We start from the raw sequence: 23321 nt of genomic DNA on the forward strand, positions 1-23321 counted from the left end.
CACGGTGGTGGACAGACAAAATAAAAGAAAGGAACAAGGTGCAGAAAGAAATGGATAAGGAAAAGCAAATAAAAGTATCAAAGGGATGAGAATAAGATAGAATGGTTACACGTGGAATACAAAAGATTGAAACTACAAGTAAAGAGGAGTATCAAGGAAGAAAAGGAGAAATGTTGGGGAGAGTTCACCAACAAAATTGAGCAAGATACTCGGGGAAATCAGAAACTATTACACAGAGTAATAAAATTGAAAAGAAAAAATCAAGGCAATAGAGAGAGAAGATGAATCCATAGTACATGACGAAAAGGGTCTTCAGACGGTGATGGCAAAGTATTTGGAAAAACTTTATAATGAGGTTGACTGCTCGGAGGAAGAGGAGATAAGAAAATGGAAATAATAGATGGGGAAAAAGAAGAGAACCCGACAACATGATTGGAACTTGAAAGGGCAGTGAAAGCAATGACCAAAGGTAGAGCAAGTGGAAAAGACAAATTCAATGCTTATACGATTAAGGCAGCAGGAAGCATTGGAGTACAGTGGCTATACCGAGCCCTCAATTCCGGAAGGATGAAAGGATACCTGAAGATTGGCAACAAGGAAGTGTTGTACCATTGTTCAAAACATAGGAAGAAATGTGAAAATGATAGAGGAATAACCCTATTATCACATGGGCGAAAGATAATGGGGAAAATCGTAGACAAAAGACTGAGGGATATAATAGAAACACAGTTAGAAGAAGAACAATATGGCTTTAGACCGAATAGATCAACATTAGAATTGATATTTATAGTGCGAATGGTAATGAAAAATACCTGGAAAGGAACAAGGAAATTATCTTCACATTTTTGGATTTGGGAAAAGCTTATGATACAGTTAAGAGAAAACATGTATGGGAATGCTTACTTAAAAGGAACATACCAAAATCATTAATTAACAAGATAAAAATGTTGTATCATGAGAGTAAAAGCAGTGTACAAATGGGGAGTGGTGATTCTGAAACATTTTATACAAAAAAAAGTCTCAAGCAAGAAAGAGCACTGTCACCATTATTGTTTATTATACTGATGGATGAAATTATAAAATGTGTGAAACAGAGTATCTGTAGTGAAGAAGTGAATGCTTTGGTATTTGCAGATGATGTGGTGATTTGGGGAAAGGGAGAAAAGGAAGTACAAAGGAGACTGGACGTTTGGAATGAAAGTCTGAAGGAGTTTGGAATGGTAATTAGTAAAAAGAAAATTGTAGTCATGCACTGTGGAAAAGAGAAGCCAAGTGAACATAGATGGAGAACGGTCAGAGAATGTAGAACAGTTTAGATATCTGGGTAGCATTATTAATAGAACTAATGAAAACAACCCTGAAATTAATAACAGACTAAGTAAAGATACAACATTTTATCATCAAGTCAGAGAGCTTTTATGGGATGACAAAGTACCCAAGAGAACAAAATTAACATTATATAAACAGTATTTCATACCAATTGTAACATACAGACTAGAAATGCTGGTAACTAACAAGAGACAAGATAGTAAGATCCAAGCAGTAGAAATGAAATTTTTAAGAACATCCATTAAAAAGACAAGAAGAGATAGAATTCAAAATTTTAAAATCGGAGAAGAGCTAAATACAGAACCGTTAGTACAGAACATACAGAAAGCAAGACTGAGATGGTTCGGACATGTAAAATGAATGGGAAAGGAACAGGTAGCAATAAGGGAATTGGAAAGAGAAGTTAAGGGAAAGAGACCAGTTGGAAGACCAAGAAGAAGGTGGATGGATCAGATTTGGAAGGATATTAGAGAAGCTGGATTGGATGTGGTGGAAGTAATGGAGCAGGGAAAGTGGAAGGACAGAAAGAAGTGGAGGAGGCTTGTTAACCACAATCGGGTGACTGGAGTGGGACATTGATGATGATGATGATTCCTTCTCTCCTTTGCTGGAAAGGTTCCTGCACGTATTTTAACAGAATTTTGCCATTAAATGGGAAATTATACCAGAAAGCCAGTGTGGCTTCAGATCATACCGAGATGGATAGATACGATCTTTACAGCACACCAACTACAATAAAAGTCCAGAGAAGTCCATTTTTTACAGCATTCGTAGACTGCCAAAGTATTTTACACTGTACATTGCCCTCCCCAGTGTACAATCTTATCCTTGTAAGACCTCCCTTCAAAGATCATCATGTATGATGTATGTATGTATCCTGTATGATGAGATGATGGTGGCCGTCATATTCTAGTAGATCAACTATGAAACCATTTCAAATTAAACCAAGGTTGTGCTATTGTACCTCTAATATTATCCTTGTCCTTTCTCTTTTGTCATCAATCTTGTAAAAGAAGAGCATTCTCCATGCATACTCATAACCTGTGGTGATCTTCTGGCGGTACACTCAGGGATGCATACCATTAAAACTTTTCAGTGCTCAGAAAAGCTTGTATAATGAGAGAAACTTAGATAATACTGAATTTTATAGCAAAAACAATAAATATTATTCAATTTTGTCTACATGTGGAGTATTTATGCAACTATACGTTGGTAATCCTTTAAGGTATCATGGCAGCTAATCTCACAGCCTTCTCTAAATGTGTTGACATGAAATCATAGTGCATATCAATGCTCCAAGCACAAAACCTTGCATACAGTACAATACAGCCACGTTCCATCACAAATTTCAATACATGTTTAGAAGGCATTTAAGACATTCTACTTAGGTAGGACATCATTTGTTCACTTTCACATTCAATATTTAAGAGGTTAAGTTAACCGAAGACTGTTGTCAACTTAATGTTCATCAAAATAGTAGGACCTCCTTTACAATTGTTCAACCCAGTAACAATTGTTCCTGAAAGGAAGACATCAGACTACACATAGCAAAAGTAAAGAGCATGAGCATGGGAAATGTGGCAGTCATGTTCTGATGCCAAATTAAAAGTTGCTTTAAACAACTTAATTCATCTACAAGGTATTTTCCTCATCATAATTGTAGGTATGATATATAATCTCTATTTGTTTTACAGTCAAGCTATTTATTAAAATTATGGTCTAAGACATTTTTATGTTAACATTCTTAACATTGTCAAACATGTCACACAGAGAGTACGGTACCACTTAACTTTTTCCTACAAAATTATCACTGTTCATAACATACAGAATGAATGGTAGACTTCCCAAATGAAGAAGGTTAAAAGTAAAACACAAAGTTCCAAAACATTACTAATTGAACTGCAGTATGCTGATGACAACACTGTCATAGCTCAGTCAGAGGAAGATTTAATGACAGTTCTGAATGCTTTCTCAAAACCACACAGGAAAGTTGGTCTCAGGCTTAATACCGGTATTTCAAAGACAAAAATACTTCATCTCCTAGCAAGAGGAGGAATACCCAGGAGCAATGAATGTCACCATTGGTGGAGAAAAATCTTGCGGTTGTGGAATAGTTTTCTTCTCTAATTAATATCCTCTCATCCAGAAAGGAGATTAATGCAGAGATACATCATACTGGTTGTGATGGTGCAACTTTTGGCCATCCAAAAAACAGAGTTTTTGACAATTACAACATCAATAAAACAAGTATAAGTATCCATGTACAGTTTGATGGTTATTCCAACATTGCTGTATGGATGTGAATATTGGGCACCATAACGAAGACAAATCAAGAAACTAGGAAATTGCAAGACATATGTAATTTTATTGCTGTGCCATTGCCACCAGCATATCTCTCAACTACAATTAACTTGTTGTTACTGAAAATTAAAAATATTTACATCAAAACAAAAAGTTCCTACTTTGCTATGACTTATCTGATCCACTGGTATTTTTACATTAATATTTATTTCTATATGACATTAAATACAGTTAATATGAACTAATGTTTAACTTTCTTCTCCCCTTGCCAAAACACTTGATTCAAACCCTGCTTGTGTCTTTTTGTTTATAAAATAAAGAGTATACAGAATGTCCTTTGAAGTGATGAGCACGAACAGCTCAGGAGAATGCTGCGTATGAAAGAATGCAGTTTGAGAAATAATGAACATGCAACATTGCATGGTACCTGCATGTGACCGTGTTGGTAAACAGTACTTTTAAAGCATAAGGGCGTGCAGTGTGTGAGTCATCTACTAGCTCACTCTGCTACATACCATGGAACCAATACTTGACCAAGCAACGGCCACAAGCGATGCCAACGCCTCACTTTCACTACAATTTCAATGAGCGATATCTTTGAAACTACACCTCATTGGATTTTGAAACAAAAGTGTGTTACATTTCCTTTTCAGAGAAGTTTCATGCCCGTTTAGTTTACTCTATTATTTACTGGACATCTTGTATGTTCATGCAGTATTGCACAGGAACTAAATTTTAAAAAAGGAAATAAAACTAAAATAAATATTTAAATAATATACATAATTATATTAATAACAGTTATGGTGCCTTGCACCTTAAACTTCTTCTTATAAAAAAAAATCTAGAAACTTTGTACACTGATAGTTACTCTTTTAGGGAATCTAAGTCATAGTTGTGAATATGGGTCAAAATGATGCTGAGCTTCTTGGAATCCTTCATGACGGGTCCTCGAATCGTCTTCTATGTCATCTTCATGGCTAGAAGATGTTCCGTCTGTTTGAGTGTTCATACTAATTTCAGTGTGTAGCCACTCAGATAAACGTGGCTGCTGCTGCTGCTGATGGAAAGTGAAAGGCCAAGACTGGAAATATATAAGAAATACCATTAATAAATCAACCTAAAAATGGAGGGGATTCATCTTAAAGAAATTTAGTTTATAACACAAACCTGTGACCTATAAATAGGCTAAGTAATGAGATCTAAATACAGTCAACTTGAGATTTAAAATATCTTTCATTCAGCAGACATGATGGGCTGAGAGTGAGGGACTCCATCGCTAGCTTCTCATCAAGGCAGTCAATCCTCAAATCTCAGTCAAATTAAGTAAGATTTTTCAAAATTCACATTCACCTGTTTGCATTTCACATATAACTCAAGCCATATTCAGGGTTATTCACCTAAGATATTACACCAAAATAACTTCTAATCCATTAAAGATATCAATTTTCTGTTTTCATATTTCCAAATGGTATTAAGGGGCTCATGATACATTGTGCTATGTTTTACTGTGGAATTATTAGTAATGGAGATATTGATACAAACTTTAAAAATATAGAACTATAGTAATCTCTGACACTGACAGAAAAAGGGATTATTGCTGCAATTTTAGACATGTAATTCATTCATACATCAGACAATTACTTTATGAAATGTCCGTAATACTTCAACTCGCTGTTCCTTGTTGTGACCCCAGTCAAACAACTATTACTCTACAACACATTCATGCAACCTCGTAAATCCAATAGGATGTATTCCTTCAGTTTGCAATGTGTTTATGACAGGTGAAAAAGGATGAGATATAGAGTTTTATCTTTTTAAAATAATAAAATAATGGTATTGGCTGGTTTCGTCATGACATGTACTGCAATACTGAGGGTAACCCTTCAGTCGGTAGCATCATCTCTTTCGAAAAGACTGAACTGTGCACTGCTGTTGATGGTCAATATTTCTAGCACATAATAAAACAGAAATATTAGTGTGAGGATCTCTGTAACATGTTCACTCCTGGCCATTACCTGAGCATAGTATTTTCTGGTGTCAAATGCCCTCTGTGTGGTGCACACTGTCAATCAACACATATACCAGTGATGCTTTTTTTTTTTTTTTTAAATACATACCAGACGAAAAATCAGTCCTACAACCAAAGGTACTCCTTCCACTGCGTCAACATCCATGCATACCAACCACCATTCATTTTCCTTGGCCCTCCCCATCACATTACTATTATTATTATTATTATTATTATTAAAGCGTCTTTATTGTGGTGAAGTTAGGGCTCCCGGCCCTTTCTTACACTTAACCACTTCATGTATATACAATGTATATTTTACATAAAATTTAAACATATGAAATCTTTACAACCTAAAGTATAATTAAAGCAACTAAAGTATCACTAACTAAACTAAGGTGAGTAAAGTATAACTAAATTATATACAGGAACACATTGCAATAAACAACCATATTCACTCTCATTCATGCATCCCATTCACACTCAAGAAAGACTGGAAGTGCTTAAAAGATGACGCTGGCAAAGGATTTTAAATTTTGTCTTAGATTTAGCTTCCCTGATGTCATTGGGGAGTTCATTCCACCAGCTCGTGGCGGAGATTGTGAACGATCTGTTGTAGGTTGCGGTTCGATGCACAGGAATTTCTAGCGTACAGCCTGACCGGGTATTGAACAGGTGCAGGGAACTAAGGTAGTGAAATCTGGTGGATAGGTAAGGAGGAGTGTTTTCAGAAAGCACTTGATACACCAAAGTAGTTACGTGGAGTCTACGTCTGTCATTCAGTCGTAACCAAGATAATTGTGTATAGAATGGGGATACATGGGCGTATGGTTGTATGTCGAATGCATACCTGATGCATGCATTTTGGGCACGTTGCAGTCTCATGCTTTGCTCGTTATTGATATCAATAAAAACTGTATCACAGTATTCGAGAATTGGAAACAAGAGTGATTGAATGAGCTTTATTTTCAAGGACCGAGGAAATATATTTTTAAACCGCTTCAGAGGATGCAGGCTTTGATATACCTTTTGGCACACTTTCATCACATGTTGCGACCAGTTCAATGTTTCGCTTATAGCCACACCAAGATTCATAACTGTTTCACAAAATGGAATAATGGTATTGTTTAGTGCTACAGGAGGAATTTCGTATTGTTTTAAGACGTGTAAGTTTTTTGAAGTACCAATGATTATTGCTTGCGTTTTAAGAGGATTAATTTTGAGATTGTTACTCAATGCAAAATTACTTATGAGACTTAAATCAGCATTAACTTTTTCTACAGCACTCTGAATTTTATCAGTTCTTGAGTGGTAGTAGATCTGCAGATCATCAGCATAAAAATAATACTTGCAATGTGTAATCGATTTGGCAACATCGTGTAAGTAAATTGCAAACAGCAATGGTTCAAGTACAGACCCTTGGGGGACACCGAGGGGTTTGTTAAGCCACTCAGATCTGCTATTATTTACTTTGACACACTGACGGCGATTTTTGAGGTACGAACTGAAAAAGTTTATTGCCGTCTTGCTGAAATTTAATGAATCTAATTTTGAAAGTAGCAGTTGAGGAACAACAGTATCAAAAGCACTAGAAAAATCAAGTAGAACCAGTACAGTCACTTGTCGAGTGTCCATTGCCTGTCGGATGTCATCAGTTACTTTCAGTAGGGCAGTCGTTGTGCTGTGTCCTTTCTTGAAACCAGATTGGTAAGGGTCAAGCAGTGAGAAGTTAGTCAACTACAGGCTCAGAAAGTACCGACCTATGGTCATACAAGTATATTTGTGCCTTGCAATATGTACCCATGACCAGTAGGCAGTACTGATCGATCTTTGAATGTTAAAAATTTGTGTATATATTCCATTGCAAACCCGCGACCCTCGGAACTGAAGGCCTCAATGTTGACCATTCAGCCAAGCAGCCAGACTGTGAATTATAATAAGTCAATACAAAACAAAAACGTGAAAAATTCCAAAACCTGTTTCCAGTCATTCGACCGGGTCAGGAATGTAATGAATGGAACTCCCATCCAGCGGCGAGCGTAGGGACTGTGCCAGCTGCCGAAGCCTGTCGCACTCCTTTCGAGCAATGATTAGCAACTGACAGATGATGTGAAATTCCATTGGAGAGTGTTGCTGAAATGAAAGATGGCAGGAAAAACCTGAGTATCTGGAGAAAATCCTGTCCCACCTCCGCTTTGTCCAGAATAAATCTTGCATGGAGTGACCGAGATATGAACCACATAACTTGGTGGTGAGAGGCCGGAGTGCTGTCACCTGAGCCACGGAAGCTCAAACAAAAATCTGAAATTCATAAATTGACATGGAGTGTCGGAAGGTCTTTCTTCCGCCCTCCAAAAATGTTTGTTGTTAAAGTGGCTTAACAGCTAGGTCATTGGCCCCATTTAAAAAAATTAGACTACCTCTGTCAGGTTTGAACCCACAATCTTTGCATCCAGAGGCCGACGCTCTACCACTTATTCACAAAGGGATGCCATGCAGATGTACCATATGCTTACAGACACCGCAAACTGATTCACAAACTAAGCAGAAATTACATGCTGCAGAACTGATATTCACTTAATGAATATAGAATTTTCATGACTGCATTGTAACCAAAATTGACTTTCAGCCTATTAGGTCATGTTACGTAATGTTACGAACATATAGCATACATCGAAGAGATATTAAGTACAAAAATGACCAACCAGCCACCAGTAGGATCCAAACCCACAACCTCCCGATTTCATTTGTATCCAAAAAGCACATGGTACTCGAGTACAAGCAGCAGACGAAAGATATTACAACGTCGGCAGATGCAGCATGGGTCTCGGCTCACAAGTGGCCATGGCTGGTACATAGTCTGACAGCTCTGTATTCAGACTGGCCAACCAAGCAGAGGAGGGATAGCCACGGTTCTACCGTGGCACTACGCCTCGGTATTCGGGAGACGGAGAAAGGCTGGTCCCCACCGTCGGCTGTCCTGAGAATGATTTTCCATAGTTTTCCATTCTCCTGCACCAAGGCGAATGCCATGGCCGCCAACCCTCTCACCTTCACTGCATATCTCCTTCTCCGATACAAAACTCTTGGCCTGAGAGATAGCGTCAGGGTCTAGGAGGTCCGCCTAACCCTTTCAGGGGAGGAATGAAAACATTTAGTGGTAGTAGTAGTAGATATCGCAACCAGAGAGCACACTGAAGGGAAACCGTAAACCAGACATACATTTAAAAAATCAAGATGAGGAATTAGAAACTTATAGAATGTTACTGTTCACGTGAAACCACGCTAATAATGAACACTGAAAATTCAGGGGTTAATGGAGGCAAGTAGGTAAATCCACAGACATTCCAGGGACACATTTGCTTCGGGGACAAAAAGTGAAATTCAGGGACTGTCTCTGCAAAACATGGACGCCTAGTAACTTTAATATAGACTCTCTCATCATAAATCCCAGTTCTTGTACATCCAGGTTTTCGTGTTTGTCCTTTTCTCCTCTTTCTATTATTCCCTCTTTCCACATTGACTTGTCATTGTATTTACCGAATTAAGTCAGTGGTTCCCAAAATGGGGGAGGGGAATTGGATGGGATAGAGTTGTAGTGGTGGTAGGGTGGGTTGGGGAGGTGGATGCAGAGGTGGTGGTGACGGTGGTGGTGTCGGTGGTGGTAGTACTTGTGGTGGTAACAGGGTTGGTATGACTAGGGAACAACAGTGGCGATGGAGGAGGGGGTGAGGTTACGACGGGCGAAGCAGTTGTAACAGGCAGCTGGGCTAATATATATGATGGAGTAGAGGTCACTCGGTGTCGGCAGCCAAGGATGAGCGCTCCGGTTGCTTGAAGGCGATTGCGGTCGTCTTCAAAGGCGAAATGCAGAAGTACATCGGGAGATGGGTCGGGGCCATCATAGAGCCGTGAGGCGATATGGACGCCGGTCCCGCGGAGGGTGGTCTGGATGTCGTCGTTGGAGAGAGCAAGTCTGACTTCTTCGATGATACAGGTATATATGATGGGAGGCCAACTTCCAACGAGATGTCAGTCCGTTATGCGTGTTTGGGATCGGCGGGGTGAAATAGTAGAGGTGTGGAATCACCCGGCCGAACAAAACGAGACCTTGCGTGGAGAAGCGATGTCCTGGTTGCCCAGAGCTGCAGAGCTGTCGAGTCTGGCTTCAGCCAGACTCTTACCTTTCTGCTAGCGGGCGGAGCTTGTACTGGTTGCTATGACAACGTATGACGTCATGCAGCGGTAAGTGCTCGCTTTGAAACCTAGCTGGGAGTCTAGTCTCCAAGTTGCGAGTTACGAGTTAATGTTTACGTTCTGATCTGTTGATCTGTGAAGTTTACAACTTATTACTAGTGGTCTGTGTTTTGTGAAGAGTTGCCAGTATTTTTTAAATCCGTGTATAATGAATACTTGCTTCGAACTCCATTTTCTTCTTTGTCTTTCGAAGAAAAATGTGCCCTGAAAGACAAGCGGCCACAGCCATTATTGAAAATTGTGCAAAAGGATGGAAACCAAATAAGAACTTTCCAGTCCCAATGGTATAAGGATTATACATGGCTTACAGCAAGTGTGACAGATTGTAAGCTTTATTGTTACATTTGCAGTGAATGATAGTGAATGGAATGAGGGTGGCACCAGTACCCTAAAAAATTTTCATAGAAGAGCACGTAAACACCAGATTTCAAAAAGACATATTCAGAACAGTGAGCGTTTTCTTCTTCTCGGCAGGAGTAGAATAGATCATGCGATATCAGAAGCAGCTCGTCTTGCAGCTCTAAAGCATAATGAGTTAGTAAATCATAATAGACGGGTTCTTGGCATGTTAGTTTAAGTGGTGTGTTTTCTCGGAAAACAAGAACTTCCATTCCGTGGGCATGACGAGAGTAGTGACTCCGTAAATAAAGGTAACTACCTCAAGACCTTGGAATTGCTAGCACAAGAAGAACAATTCATGAGAGAGCATCTGGGAGCAACTTCAGGATTTAAAGGAACTTCGAGTGACATTCAGAATGAACTTATTGACTGTGTAACTCAAGTGATGAATGAAGAGATTCAGAAAGAAATTTCTATTTGTGAATTTGTATCAGTTCAGGTGGATGAAACATTAGATATATCTTGTCAGAATCAGATGAACATTATATTTCGGTATTGTGTTGGTTATAACGTTCACGAGAGGTTTGTGGGGTTCTACGACGTCTCAAAAGATAAAAGTGCCACTGGACTGTCAGCCGTAATATTGGATGTCTTACGAAAATGGGGCGTAGAAAAGAAGTTAATATGTCAGACTTACGACGGGGCTTCCGTAATGGCGGGTTCTACAGGGGGTGTTCAAACTATCGTAAAGCAAGTTTGCCCACAAGTAATGTTTATACATTGCTATGCACATAAGCTTAATTTGGTACTCTTGTATGGAGCAAAAGCTATAAAGAAAGAGCGTCTCTTTACTTATGATTTGACTGCCTTCCATACATATTTCAGCAAGTCATCAAAGAGAACTCAAGTCCTAAGAGATAAAGGCTTTGAACTTCCCCCGGCATGTACGACACGTTGGAACTTCCACTCCAGAGCAACACTAACAATAGCATCCCATTTCAAGGACTTGAAAGAAGCTCTTACACACATTGTTGATAAAGATGAAGAATGGGATGGCGAATCTGTTAATGGTGCTATGGGACTGGTTAAGAGATTAGATGACCCTAATTTCCTCTTCCTGTTGTGCGTCTTCAACAAGATATTTTGCTACACGGATCATTTATTAATAATAATAATAATGTTATTTGTTTTACGTCCCACTAACTACTTTTAAGGTCTTCAGAGACGCTGAGGTGCCAGAATTTAGTCCTGCAGGAGTTCTTTTACGTGCCAGTAAATCTACCGACACGGGGCTGTCGTATTTGAGCACCTTCAAATACCACCGGACTGAGCCAGGATCGAACCTGCCAAGTTGGGGTTAGAAGGCCAGCGCCTTAACCGTCTGAGCCACTCAGCCCGGCGATCATTTATTCAAGGTGCTGCAAGCAAAATGCACATCTAATGTAAATATCTGCAACCATGAAATAAAGCAAACCATAAATAACTTTAAAAATCTGAGAAATGAAGAAACAGTGAATGAATGCATAGACACCAGCAAAGCTCTCAATACCGCAATGGCAACAGAATCATTTGTAGTGCCAACCCTCATAGCATTAGCATATGAAATAATTGATACCACCGTGGTACAGATGGAAATATGGTTCTGTGACTTTGAAAACTTCCATTTTGCAGAATTATTGGATGAGAATCAATTTAAGGCTTACAACACAAGTTTTCCCTCAATGAAAATGAAACAACTCCTGAAGATGTACCCTTTTTTCGAAAGTGAACAACTGACAAATGAACTTGTGAATGTGTACTCTGATGAAGCTAAACATCTACCTCCACAAATACTGCTAAAATATATGTTGGATAATGGTCTGGACAAGGTTTACGAACAAACAACACGTTTGGTTCGTTTAGTTCTCACATTTCCAGTGACAACATGTTCAAGTGAAAGAAGTATGAGCGCATAAAAACCTTCCTGAGGAATTCAATGACAAACAGTAGACTATGTAATTTAAGTACACTTGCGATAGAGAAATCTCTATTGCACGAACTGTCAAATAATCAGAGCTTCAGGGACCGTGTCATTGATGCATTTGCAGAGAGAAAGGAGCGTCACATACACTTGCTGTATAAAAGAATTTAAGGTAAGCTTGAACAATGTTCTTAGACTCCCCAAGTAATATAGCTAGCTTCGCCACTGCTTCTTTGTAGCTCTTTCCCTTTCTGGGGTCAGCAATTTGTAGGAAATCAGCCCAGTTTAGGAACCGAACCTGTCCTTCTCTACTTAGACACTGAGTCAAATCTGCAAGAGACATGTTGAGAGAGTGGACAGAAGGAAGAAATCGAAGCAAACCCTATAATATGTGCCCACTGGGAGAAGAACTAACTTAACTGAACGTCTAGTGAAAAGATGGACCTAGACCATAATGGACCACGTGGTCTAATAGACCTACTTGGCTAGATGATGGTGAGGAGTTCAAATGCACACAATCTTAGTAGCCAGTTCAGGTGGATGAAACATTAGATATATCTTGTCAGAATCAGATGAACATTATATTTCGGTATTGTGTTGGTTATAATGTTCACGAGAGGTTTGTGGGGTTCTACGACGTCTCAAAAGATAAAAGTGCCACTGGACTCAAAACAACGCTGAACATCAGTTTGTGTACAGTTGGTTAAGGCACGCCTGAGGTCTGTGCCCCCTTGTAAATCTCTCACAATAACCTGTGTAAACTTCCGCTTACGCGGAGCTTCAACAACAACTGGAGTCACGTGTGTGTGTGTGTGTGTGTGTGTGTGTGTGTGTGTGTGTGTGTGTGTGTGTGTGTGTGTGTGTGTGTGTGTGGGATTTTGAAGAGTATCTTGTGGAGCTATTGGCTGTGGGTATAGACGCAAAGCAGCCTCAGAAAAGGATACTTTCTCTAGGCACATTAATTTTTTTATGTCGACTTGGCATTTGTGTACCTCACATTCAGTCGAACCCGATACATGTTGCTTATTGCAATGCAAACATTGTATTACATTAGATACACAATCAGCTGTCGCGTGATTTAATGTACAATTCCTGCATCTAAAGGTGGAAGATTGACAATTTCTTAGAGTGTGTCCATATCTTTGGCATTTCGCACAAATAATTGGATAATGGAGACATATTTGGGAAGATGTTTCACACAAAAGACAACTTTGACTGAGCCAGTCGGCACATATACTACCTTCCCCTCTTCTATAGTCTTACGATTTAGCCTATGTACAGAATGTACCTTTATATCACTTTTAATTAGGGCTAATATGTCAGCTACTGTAAGATTTTTCTCAACCCCTCTAATTATACCAATCCGAAATAGGTTTGAATGTGGAATGAATGCATGTAAATTGTGTGAGGCAAGAAAACTACTCTGTAAAAATGAGTTAGCATGTAAGGCAGATTGAAAATTGATCTGAATCCTGTTTCTCCCTTTTGGATGAATGGAGTGAACATGGAAATTACTTACATGTAGAAGTCTTCGGAGTGCCATTGGGTGTAGGTTGCCAATGTTTTTCGTATTTTTGGCGGACACAAGTCCAATATATGGACCTTGGTGATTGGTAGGGTAGCTATATGAAGCAAACTTATTGTTAGTGATTTTGGTACCGGTAGTTGAATTATGAGCATTATTAGGTGGAGGATTATTAGACACAGAGGTATCCTTAACGTTATTTGTGGAATTTTGATTCGTCTTCACTGTTTCTTCATGATCTACATTTTCGTTAGCTGAAGGATCAGGTTCTTCACCTCCGCCACTGTCACTAACCATGTTGTCCCACACTGTGCACTCTACCACTCTTCAAGCACTAAGCAGAAAATTCTAGAAACAACTCGATACAACCGCACCACTCAACAGAGTGAACGAGACTAACACACAGTTCACTAGTGATGTGCGCGAGTGATGCCTGGAATCGCGGTACTCGACTCTTTCGAGTCCAGGCTCGGGCTCGTTTCGCTTGCGAAGACTCGATGACAGCATGACGTCACACGTTCGCTCTCTCGCCCGCTGTTGGATGGAGCATATGTACAAGTGGTCGCCGAGGTTTTATGGGATTGCGATAGACCGGTACGATATAAATATTCTTAATGAGTGAGCAAAATAAATAATCTGAATTTGGTGATGACTTGCGAAAGATAATACTACAACTACATATGTATAATAAAGTATGAAAATATCCGTTCACGGCGTCTCTCACCCACTCCACTGAATACCTATGCCTTATATTCTAATAATGATAGAGTAGTTATCTGGACTTCTGAGCCCAACTTGGCAAGTTTGATACTGGTTTAGTCCGATGATATTTGAAGGTGCTCAGATACGTCAGCCTCGTGTCGGTAGAATTGCTGGCACATGAAAGAACTCCTGGGTGACTAAATTCCGGCACCTCGGCATCTCTGAAAACCATAAAAATGTACGTAGTTGGACGTAAAACTCATAACATTATTATTGTTTAAAATCACTGTCACGGTGTCCTGCTCCATGGCTAAATGCTTAAGAGTGTTGGCCTTTGGTCACAGGGGTCCCGGGTTCGATTCCCGGCAGGGTTGGGAATTTTAACCATCATTGGTTAATTTCCCTGGCACAGGGGCTGGTATATGTGTTGCTTCATCATCATTTCATCCTCATCACGACGCGCAGGTCACCTACGGGAGTCAAATCAAAAGACCTGCACCTGGCGAGCCGAACCTGTCCTGGGATCTCCCGGCACTAAAAGCCATATGCCATTTCTTTTTTTCATTGTCACGGTATGCCTACATTCGTCCTAGGGGACAGGTGAATAGTTTACACTTACATCATACTTTCGGCAGATATAATGTAGGGTATTAAGATTAGGCGTCCAGAATGTGATGTATGTACATGCAGCAAATCATCAGACAGAACGTCATTCTGTTCTAGCTAAACAATGAACGCATCATCATCATCTGTTTACCCTCCAGGTTCGGTTTTTCACTCGGACTTAGCGAGGGATCCCACCTCTACCGCCTCAAGGGCAGTGTCCTGGAGCTTCAGACTCTTGGTCGGGGGATACAACTGGGGAGTATGACCAGTACCTCGCCCAGGCGGCCTCACCTGCTATGCTGAACAGAGGCCTTGTGGAGGGATGGGAAGATTGGAAGGGATAGACAAGGAAGAGGGAAGGAAGCAGCCGTGGCCATAAGTTAGGTACCATCCCGGCATTCGCCTGGAGGAGAAGTGGGAAACCACGGAAAACCACTTCCAGGATGGCTGAGGTGGGAATCGAATCCACCTCTACTCAGTTGACCTCCCGAGGCTGAGTGGACCCCGTTCCAGCCCTCGTACCACTTTTCAAATTTCGTGGCAGAGCCGGGAATCGAACCCGGGCCTCCGGGGGTGGCAGCTAATCACGCTAACCACTACACCACAGAGGCGGACAACAATGAACGCAATGAACAAAATACACCCTCCGTTTAGACGTTTATCATTGCAACACATGACTGTGCAAAGGAACAAAACCGAGTGTAGCCTTTAGAAGTTGAGCGAAGGTCGAAGAGTAGCGGCGGGATGTAAGCAGTACTTTTTTTCTTTTGTTTTGCTATTTGCTTTACGTCGCACCGACACACCGCACGGTGACGATGGGATAGGAAAGGCTTAGGAAGTGGAAGGAAGCGGCTGTGGCCTTAATTAAGGTAGATTCCCGGCATTTGCCTGGTGTGAAAATGGGAACTCACGGAAAGCCATCTTCAGGGCTGCCGACAGTGGAATTTGATCCTGGATGCGCCCCTAACCGAACTTTGTGTTTCTGTGGTGATTTGTAGTGTAGTGTGTGAATATGAAGAGGAGAGTGTTGGGACGGACAAAAACACCCACTCCCCGAGCCAGAAGTAATCAGAAGCGATTAAAATCCCCGAACCGGCCGAGAATCAAACCCGGGACCCAGTGATCCGAAGGCTAGTACTCTGACCATTCGGCCAACGAGTTGGACAATAACAAAACGTGATACTACAGCATATATATGTTTCTGAACGCCCTACACATGTATCTTTGCAATACATTCTCTGGCAGTAATATTGTCATTATTTCGCACAATATTATTATACGTTTTCCTACAAAGACGTCGCGAGAATAATATTTCATAGCTATCAACAAATCCCTGGTGGCTACTTCCAGGCTGCACAGTAATAAAAGTAATAATAACAATAATAATAGAACGCTGCCGTTATCGACATTAGAAAAGGTCCCCAACACAGTGTGGAAATTGTCCCCATCCTACGATCATCTTCGGTTCTACGTGACTTTCAAGTTGACGGTATGTTAGTAAGTCATAAATATTTTGCCAATGATGATAATAATTATCGTAACAATCAAATTATTGACGACTGATGATTCAATAAAACCAATCATCAGCAGCAAACATATTACAATCCACATCACAAAAATATTCTGTGGGTGACCCTGAATGCCGTGCAATCCACTACAATAGATTATAGTTCAAAGCTATGACCACAGATAGCGAAACTAGTATGCTTGGACCACCGCCGTCTCGATCCTCCTATACTGCCTGCTCTATGCGAGCCTTTTCGCGACTACGCTGCGACAAAATTTCTCCGCTAGATGGCAGACATAGACGCACAATGGTCTAAACTTATTCTAATGACGACAGCCTACAAAACACTATGCAGTATGGTCATATGTTCACTGAAGCTCGTAAAATACATCAGTAATATTAAATATCGGCAATATTACCTGCACGAAGTCGCAGTTGGCCTCTTCATGCACAATTTAAAGATTTTCCTGGACGAAGGCTTGGAGTGGTACCGTACTTTTTGTGTTCTTGCCAACGCAATATCAAATAATAGAGGTCTTACGAACTTGGTTAGGATAATATCACTAACATTTTGCTGATGTTCTTTGACCTCACACTGTAACAAAACACATTCTGAAAGATTTTTAATATTTGTTTTACGTCGCACCGATACAGATGGGTCTTATGGCGATGATGGGATAGTAAATGCCTAGGAATGGGAAGGAAGCGGCCGTGGTCTTAATTAAGGTACAGCCCAGAATTTGCCTGGTGTGAAAATGGGAAACCACGGAAAACAAACTTCAGGGCTGCAAACCGTGGGGTTCGAACCCACTATCTCCCGGATGCAAGCTCATAGCTGCGCGCTCCTAACCGCACGGCCAACTCGCTCGGTATTCTGAAAGGGAAGACGTCGCAAGTCCTCGTATTACGCTCATGCGCTTGAAGGACTTCGACAATAGGGCACATCAGTTTAAACGAACTCCTGGAGATGCTTCACCAGAGCAACAAAACTAGGTTTTGGGTATCGAACTCCTCCTCTGTCCTGATATATAATCAGTTCCATTTAGAGGTGTCGAAGCTCTAGGCAGTGAGATGTTGCTGACACAAATGCCACACTCCATCCTCTCTTCAACAACACGAACCTAGTACCCGCAAGCTAGGATTTGATTTCCTGTTTCTAGTTTGATTGGAATATTATCGTCTGGATATCTGAGGTTGTCCAAAATTTCTAAACATGAAGGCGTTTAGTGATTGTCCGTCACAATTTTTATCGCAAGGAATCCACTGTCCACCACGGCTTTAATCACCTTCTGGAAAAAAAATCCGCAGCCTCTTTCCAGTCATTCGACCGGGCCAGGAAGGAATGAATGAAGCCCCCATCTAGCAGGGAGGATAGGAATTGTGCCGGTTGGCGAAGCCTGTCGCACCCCTCCGGGGCAATGATTAATGAATGACAGATGAAAGGAAATTATATTCAAGAGTGTTTCTGGAATTAAATATCACAGGGAAAATCGGAGTATCCGGAGAAAAACCTGTCCCGCCTCCGCTTTGTCCAGCACAAATCTCACATGGAATGACCGGTATTTGAAACACAGAACGCAGCGGTGAGAGGCCGGCGTCTACCGCCTGAGCCGCGGAGGCTCCATCAAATTCTGAAATAAGGTGTAAAGGCACAGATGCGAGAGTAATCTGAGGATATCCAATTACTTCCTTCATTAGGTCCTTGCCTAGATAAAGCCGACAGCCGCTTTTCTCTCAATTCTCTTCTAGACTGTATTTCATGGAGTCGTATATTTTCTGGCTGCGAACAACCTTGCTGAGATTGGCAACATGGTATACAACAGTTGAATATTTCGGGGAAAGAATCTGAAGTTTCAGTTCTACGAAAAATATACCTTGCACGAACGGAAAGAAACAAGTACCAACACCTTCAAATCACTTTTGAAATATCTATAAACATAACATGATTAATTCATTTCACAGTTCTATTCAAAATATATCTTGTACGAACGAAAGTGACCAGACACGTTTACTCATTATACAAAATAACTCAGGTTTTCACACACATTCATGCACCAATAATACAGTGCTACACCCACACTGACAGCGAAGATTGTGCGTCTACTGCTGCACTCTTACGGCGATTTGGAGAACTGTTGGTAGTCGCGCCTTCCTGTGTTAAACTAATGGTATAGAGCAGGCAGTATAAGAGGATCGAGACGGCGGTGGCTTGGACTCGAGTCTGGAGTCGAGTATGCCGATTCTAAGAGCACATTACTCGATTCTACTCGATTTCGTCGCTACCCCATCACTACAGTTCACGAATAAATTCATCCCTGTCAAAACACATGCGATCGGTGGGCGCCGCGGTTTAGTGCCATTTCGCCCAGGTGCCATTTCGTCCAGCAACAAATTTCCTTGAAAAACGTGCCATTTCGTCCAGCTCGGTTTTACAAATTATTACACAAATTAATGAGTGCCATCTCGTCCAGACGAAATATTGACAAGGGCTGAGGCAGTGCAGGTTAACGCTTACGTGCACAACCAGATCCCACCCACCCCTCCTGTGAAATTCCATTCCTACCCTCCCCACCTTTGTTTATGAACAGAGACTTCATTCGTTCGAATGGTCTCTATGAATTAACATCTTTGTTAATTATGTTTTCAAACACCACAAGGGGCGTTGTGCTAGCCGTTCTTGTAGTGGAAAAGTGTTTACTGTAAACCGTGAAATTATTAAAGAAGAAATCCATAATACGTGTGTTCCTGATGTGGCTGCACAAGAAGTCCGCAATGGTACAGGGAAAGAAGAGAGCTCGCGAAGAAACCGGTAAATCGATTTCACAGGTAGGTTTATATTTTTATTAGTGACAATATTTACGCCCTAGACTCTAGGACTCCGCCCCACTGGCATTTAAATGGGCATATATTTATTTAAATTGAGTTCGAACTCCTTGCAAATCCTTAGGCTGAAGGCCGAAGGAAGTAAACTAGCGTAGTGAGTTTACATTCTGCGAGCGACGTCTTGCTCAACAGACAGACAGACAGACAGACAGACAGACAGACAGACAGACAGACAGACAGACAGACAGACAGACAGACAGACAGACAGACAGACAGACAGACAGACATTGAGATAAAGTTCGATTAGGCTACCACGATGTATAATACATGAAATTATGCCAAAATGGCACTATTCCTGGTAATGTACAGAGAGAACTCTTATTTTATTCATGTAGATAGTATAGTTAGTTCCTTTTGGTTTCGGATTTTTGACGACGAATTCAAACCTCTTCTACAATCCGGATTTGAACTAGTTACCAGAATTCCTCAATTATATAACTGCAAGTCTACTCTGCATAGACAGCGAAGGGATGCTCAGGGAATTCAGGCTGAACCCAATAATCGAAATGAAGTTGAGTTGGATTCAGAAAGTTTGAAGATGGCAGATGGAAATAATTTTTTACTGGCTGACGACTGTGGTGGTGAGCGGATACCTATATTTGCCAGTTCCACAGGAAAAACTGCATTAAAAGAAAATAAGAATTTTTTCATGGATGACACAATGTCCATGTAGATTTAGGAAGTACTGTGGAAGAAACAAACGTAACCCCCGTAGATTTCGCATTACTTCCTGACAAAAGAAAGTCAACTTACATTCGCCTGTTTAACGCCATTCTTCGGGTGATTCCGGACTGGTCCTCTGAGACAGTAAACGCAGATTTCGAAGCTGGAGTGAACGAGGTAATCAACACTGTATTTCCTACTGCAGAATTTCATGGGTGATTTTTTCATTTTTCACAACGTCTATAGAGGAATGTACAAAACCTTAGGCTTGCCAAATTACAATACACGCCAGGAAATACGAGACTCCATGAGAATGTGCTCTGTTCTGGCCTTTTTAAAGACGACAGATGTGGAGGAAGGCTGGCTACACATCCACAGTCTTGCTGTAGAACATGAGAAACTCAGTGAGTTTTTTGACTATTTCATTGACCAGTGGTTAGAAACCCCTCATTTCCCAATTGATGCATGGAATTGTACCGGCAGGCGACATCGTACCAACAACGCTGTGGAAGGATGGAACCATCGCTTGAATGCAATCGTAGGAAAACCACATCCTCGAATAAAACACCTAATTATGGCACTAAAGAAAGAAGCATATAATTCTGACACGAAAATCATCAGGATTGACCTAAATTTAGAAGGTCTAAAGAGGAGAAACAAGTACATTGTAATGGACAGTAGAATAGAAAGAGCAATTGAAAAATTGGAGAAGTCACGAGACATTGAAAAGTTTTTGAGGAATGTCTCCTAAATAATTAAAATGGATTAAGAGGAGCAAAAAACTTGCTGATTTGCATCATCGGACAACGCATTAGCAGCTGCATACATTGTACACACTGTGTATATTTTTAAATAGACACAAAACTTGACAAGGCTGAAAGGTCGCTTCTTCCATTGCCAGATTTGGTTTGTGTTTTTAATCAAACCTTTGTAGTGATGATGATGATGCTTGCTGTTTTAAGGGGCCTAACATCGAAGGTCATCGGCCCGTAATGGAACAAGATGGACGACATGATCTATGATAGTTAAAATTTTATAATGTATCCACTGAAATGAAATGTCGTATGGCTTTTAGTGACGGGATATCCCAGGACGGGTTCGGCTCGCCAGGTGCAGGTCTTTCTATTTAACTCCTGTAGGCGACCTGCGCGTCGTGATGAGGATGAAATGATGATGAAGACAACACATACACCCAGCCCCCGTGCCACTGGAATTAACCAATTAAGGTTAAAATCCCCGACCCAGCCTGGAATCGAACCCGGGACCCTCTGAACCGAAGGCCAGTACGCTGACCGTTCAGTCAGCGAGTCGGACAATGTATCCACTGACTAGACTTAAAAGAATGGTGATGACAAAAATGAGTATGAGATTAAAACAATCAGTGGATCTAATTCGCAATGCCTTATTTTCTAATAAAATAAGAGAAAAAGAGAAAAAACGGAATAAGGCATTGCCTGAACCTTTGTAGTAATGTGAAAATTGGCTGAACGTGACTTCATAGCAGTCTCGAGGAACGCAGTTAATAGTGAGTATATTATATATTTAATTCTGTTAGGAAATTTTTGTCCAGTGAACTACTTTTTTATTGAAAGTCCTATTTTGATGTTTTAGGTGTCAAAATCAAGGAAACTTTCCCTAGATGTTTCGAAAGGACATAATTTCCCTTAATTCCCTTAGGGCTCCCTCTTGAAAGCCCTGCAAATTCCCTATGTAATTTTAATGAAATAAACAAATATTCCTGCTTGATATAAGATATTTATTTAAACAGATGTTTTAGTAATGCAACTTGGGATATATTTTAATTATCACCTGATCTGTGAAAATATTAGTTTTTATTCTCACTATGTTGTTTATATCATAAGCATTTCATTGTAAAATATAGTTGACTGGTGGCAAACGAACGGAGAGAGTAACGTCCATTATTACAAACATCAAAAAATGACCTATTTCTAACAAGGAACGCAATGAAATGAAACAGTTATTGTAGACCTGTGAAACTGTCAGTCATAGGTGTTTGGACGAAATAGCACTAGTGGGCCGGTAGAGAGTTAACTGCCTGCCTCTGTTCGTGGAATTTGGACGAAATGGCACTTGGACGAAATGGCACCTGGACGAAATGGCACGACACGGGGCGCCGCCATCTTGCACATTGCAAGGCTCTTTAAACTTTGCAAACTAGTTGTCAGGAAAGGCAAAGAATATCTATGACAAGAAGAATAATCGAAAAGAAATGCGACTATCGATTGTGTAGAACCATACATGACAGAGTTCTATCACCCTTGACCTCCAAATAGTTCTAGTATATCTCAAAAGATAGCACTAAACTTCAGTCTGCTGCTAACACGAGATAACTCGGGACCGGTCCGCAACACCGCAACGCTCGGCCAGGCAAACACGAGTTTTCTCGGGACCGGTCCACATTGCGTTCATTAAGCATTTGCCTGGCGTGAAAATGGGAAACCACGGAAAATCATCTTCATAGCTGCTGACAGTGGCGTTCGAATCCACTATCTCCCGGATGCGAGCTAACAGCTGCACGCTCCTAACCGCACGGCCAACTCGCCCAGTAAGCCTACTTTTAACAGGATATAAGTCCATTCGGTGTTTACAAATACTGGAAAGCATTGTTGCCAACTTAGCAGATTTTCCGCTCAATTTGGCGGAATTAGAAGACTGTCGGCGGAAAAAAAATATCATTTTAGCGGACAGCGGATTTTTTGGCGGAATTCTTGATTTATTATAGCGGAATTTAGTGTTTTATCAATTTTACGTTTTGTGTAAGCCTCCGTGGCTCAGACGGCAGCGCGTCGGCCTCTCACCGCGGGATACCGTGGTTCAAATCCCGGTCACTTCATGTGAGATTTGTGCTGGACAAAAGCGGAGGCGGGACAGGTTTTTCTCCGGGTGCTCCGGTTTTCCCTGTCATCTTTCATTCCAGCAACACTCACCATTCTCATTTCATAGCATATATCAGTCATTCCTTGCTTTCAAATGAAATTTTATTGTAAAGTTATACATCTCAGTGAAAAATGTGTAATACCGTGTCATTGATTCTGACATCTATCTAAATCGGCTGGGGAAATCACTTTGGGAGTGGCGAACCCATCGTACTAACAGCCTATATCTGTTTCATTCATTACATCCCTGACCCGGTCAATGACTGGAAAACAGGTTGTAGGTTTTCATTTTCATTAAAAAATTTGTACTCCAGTCTTTCTCCGAGCTATTCCGTATTTCTTAT

General features: G+C 40.8%; 1 protein-coding gene across 2 annotated transcripts in view; it reads right to left on the bottom strand.

Annotated features, from left to right (window-relative positions):
* Positions 1-2357: 2357 nt before the first annotated feature.
* LOC136863143 (transcription factor 21) overlaps positions 2358-23321 on the bottom strand; it is a 255400-nt gene continuing 234436 nt past the window's right edge. The window contains exon 3 of one of the 2 annotated variants that reach the window (XM_067139484.2): positions 2358-4711. In XM_067139484.2, coding sequence (XP_066995585.1) covers positions 4517-4711 — 195 coding nt within the window. In that variant the 3' untranslated portion in view covers positions 2358-4516. The remainder of the gene's footprint in view (positions 4712-23321) is intronic. The other variant, XM_067139485.1, reaches the window with a different exon arrangement.

Source organism: Anabrus simplex, chromosome 2 (assembly GCF_040414725.1).
Source record: "Anabrus simplex isolate iqAnaSimp1 chromosome 2, ASM4041472v1, whole genome shotgun sequence".
Taxonomy (NCBI): Eukaryota; Metazoa; Arthropoda; class Insecta; order Orthoptera; family Tettigoniidae; genus Anabrus; species Anabrus simplex.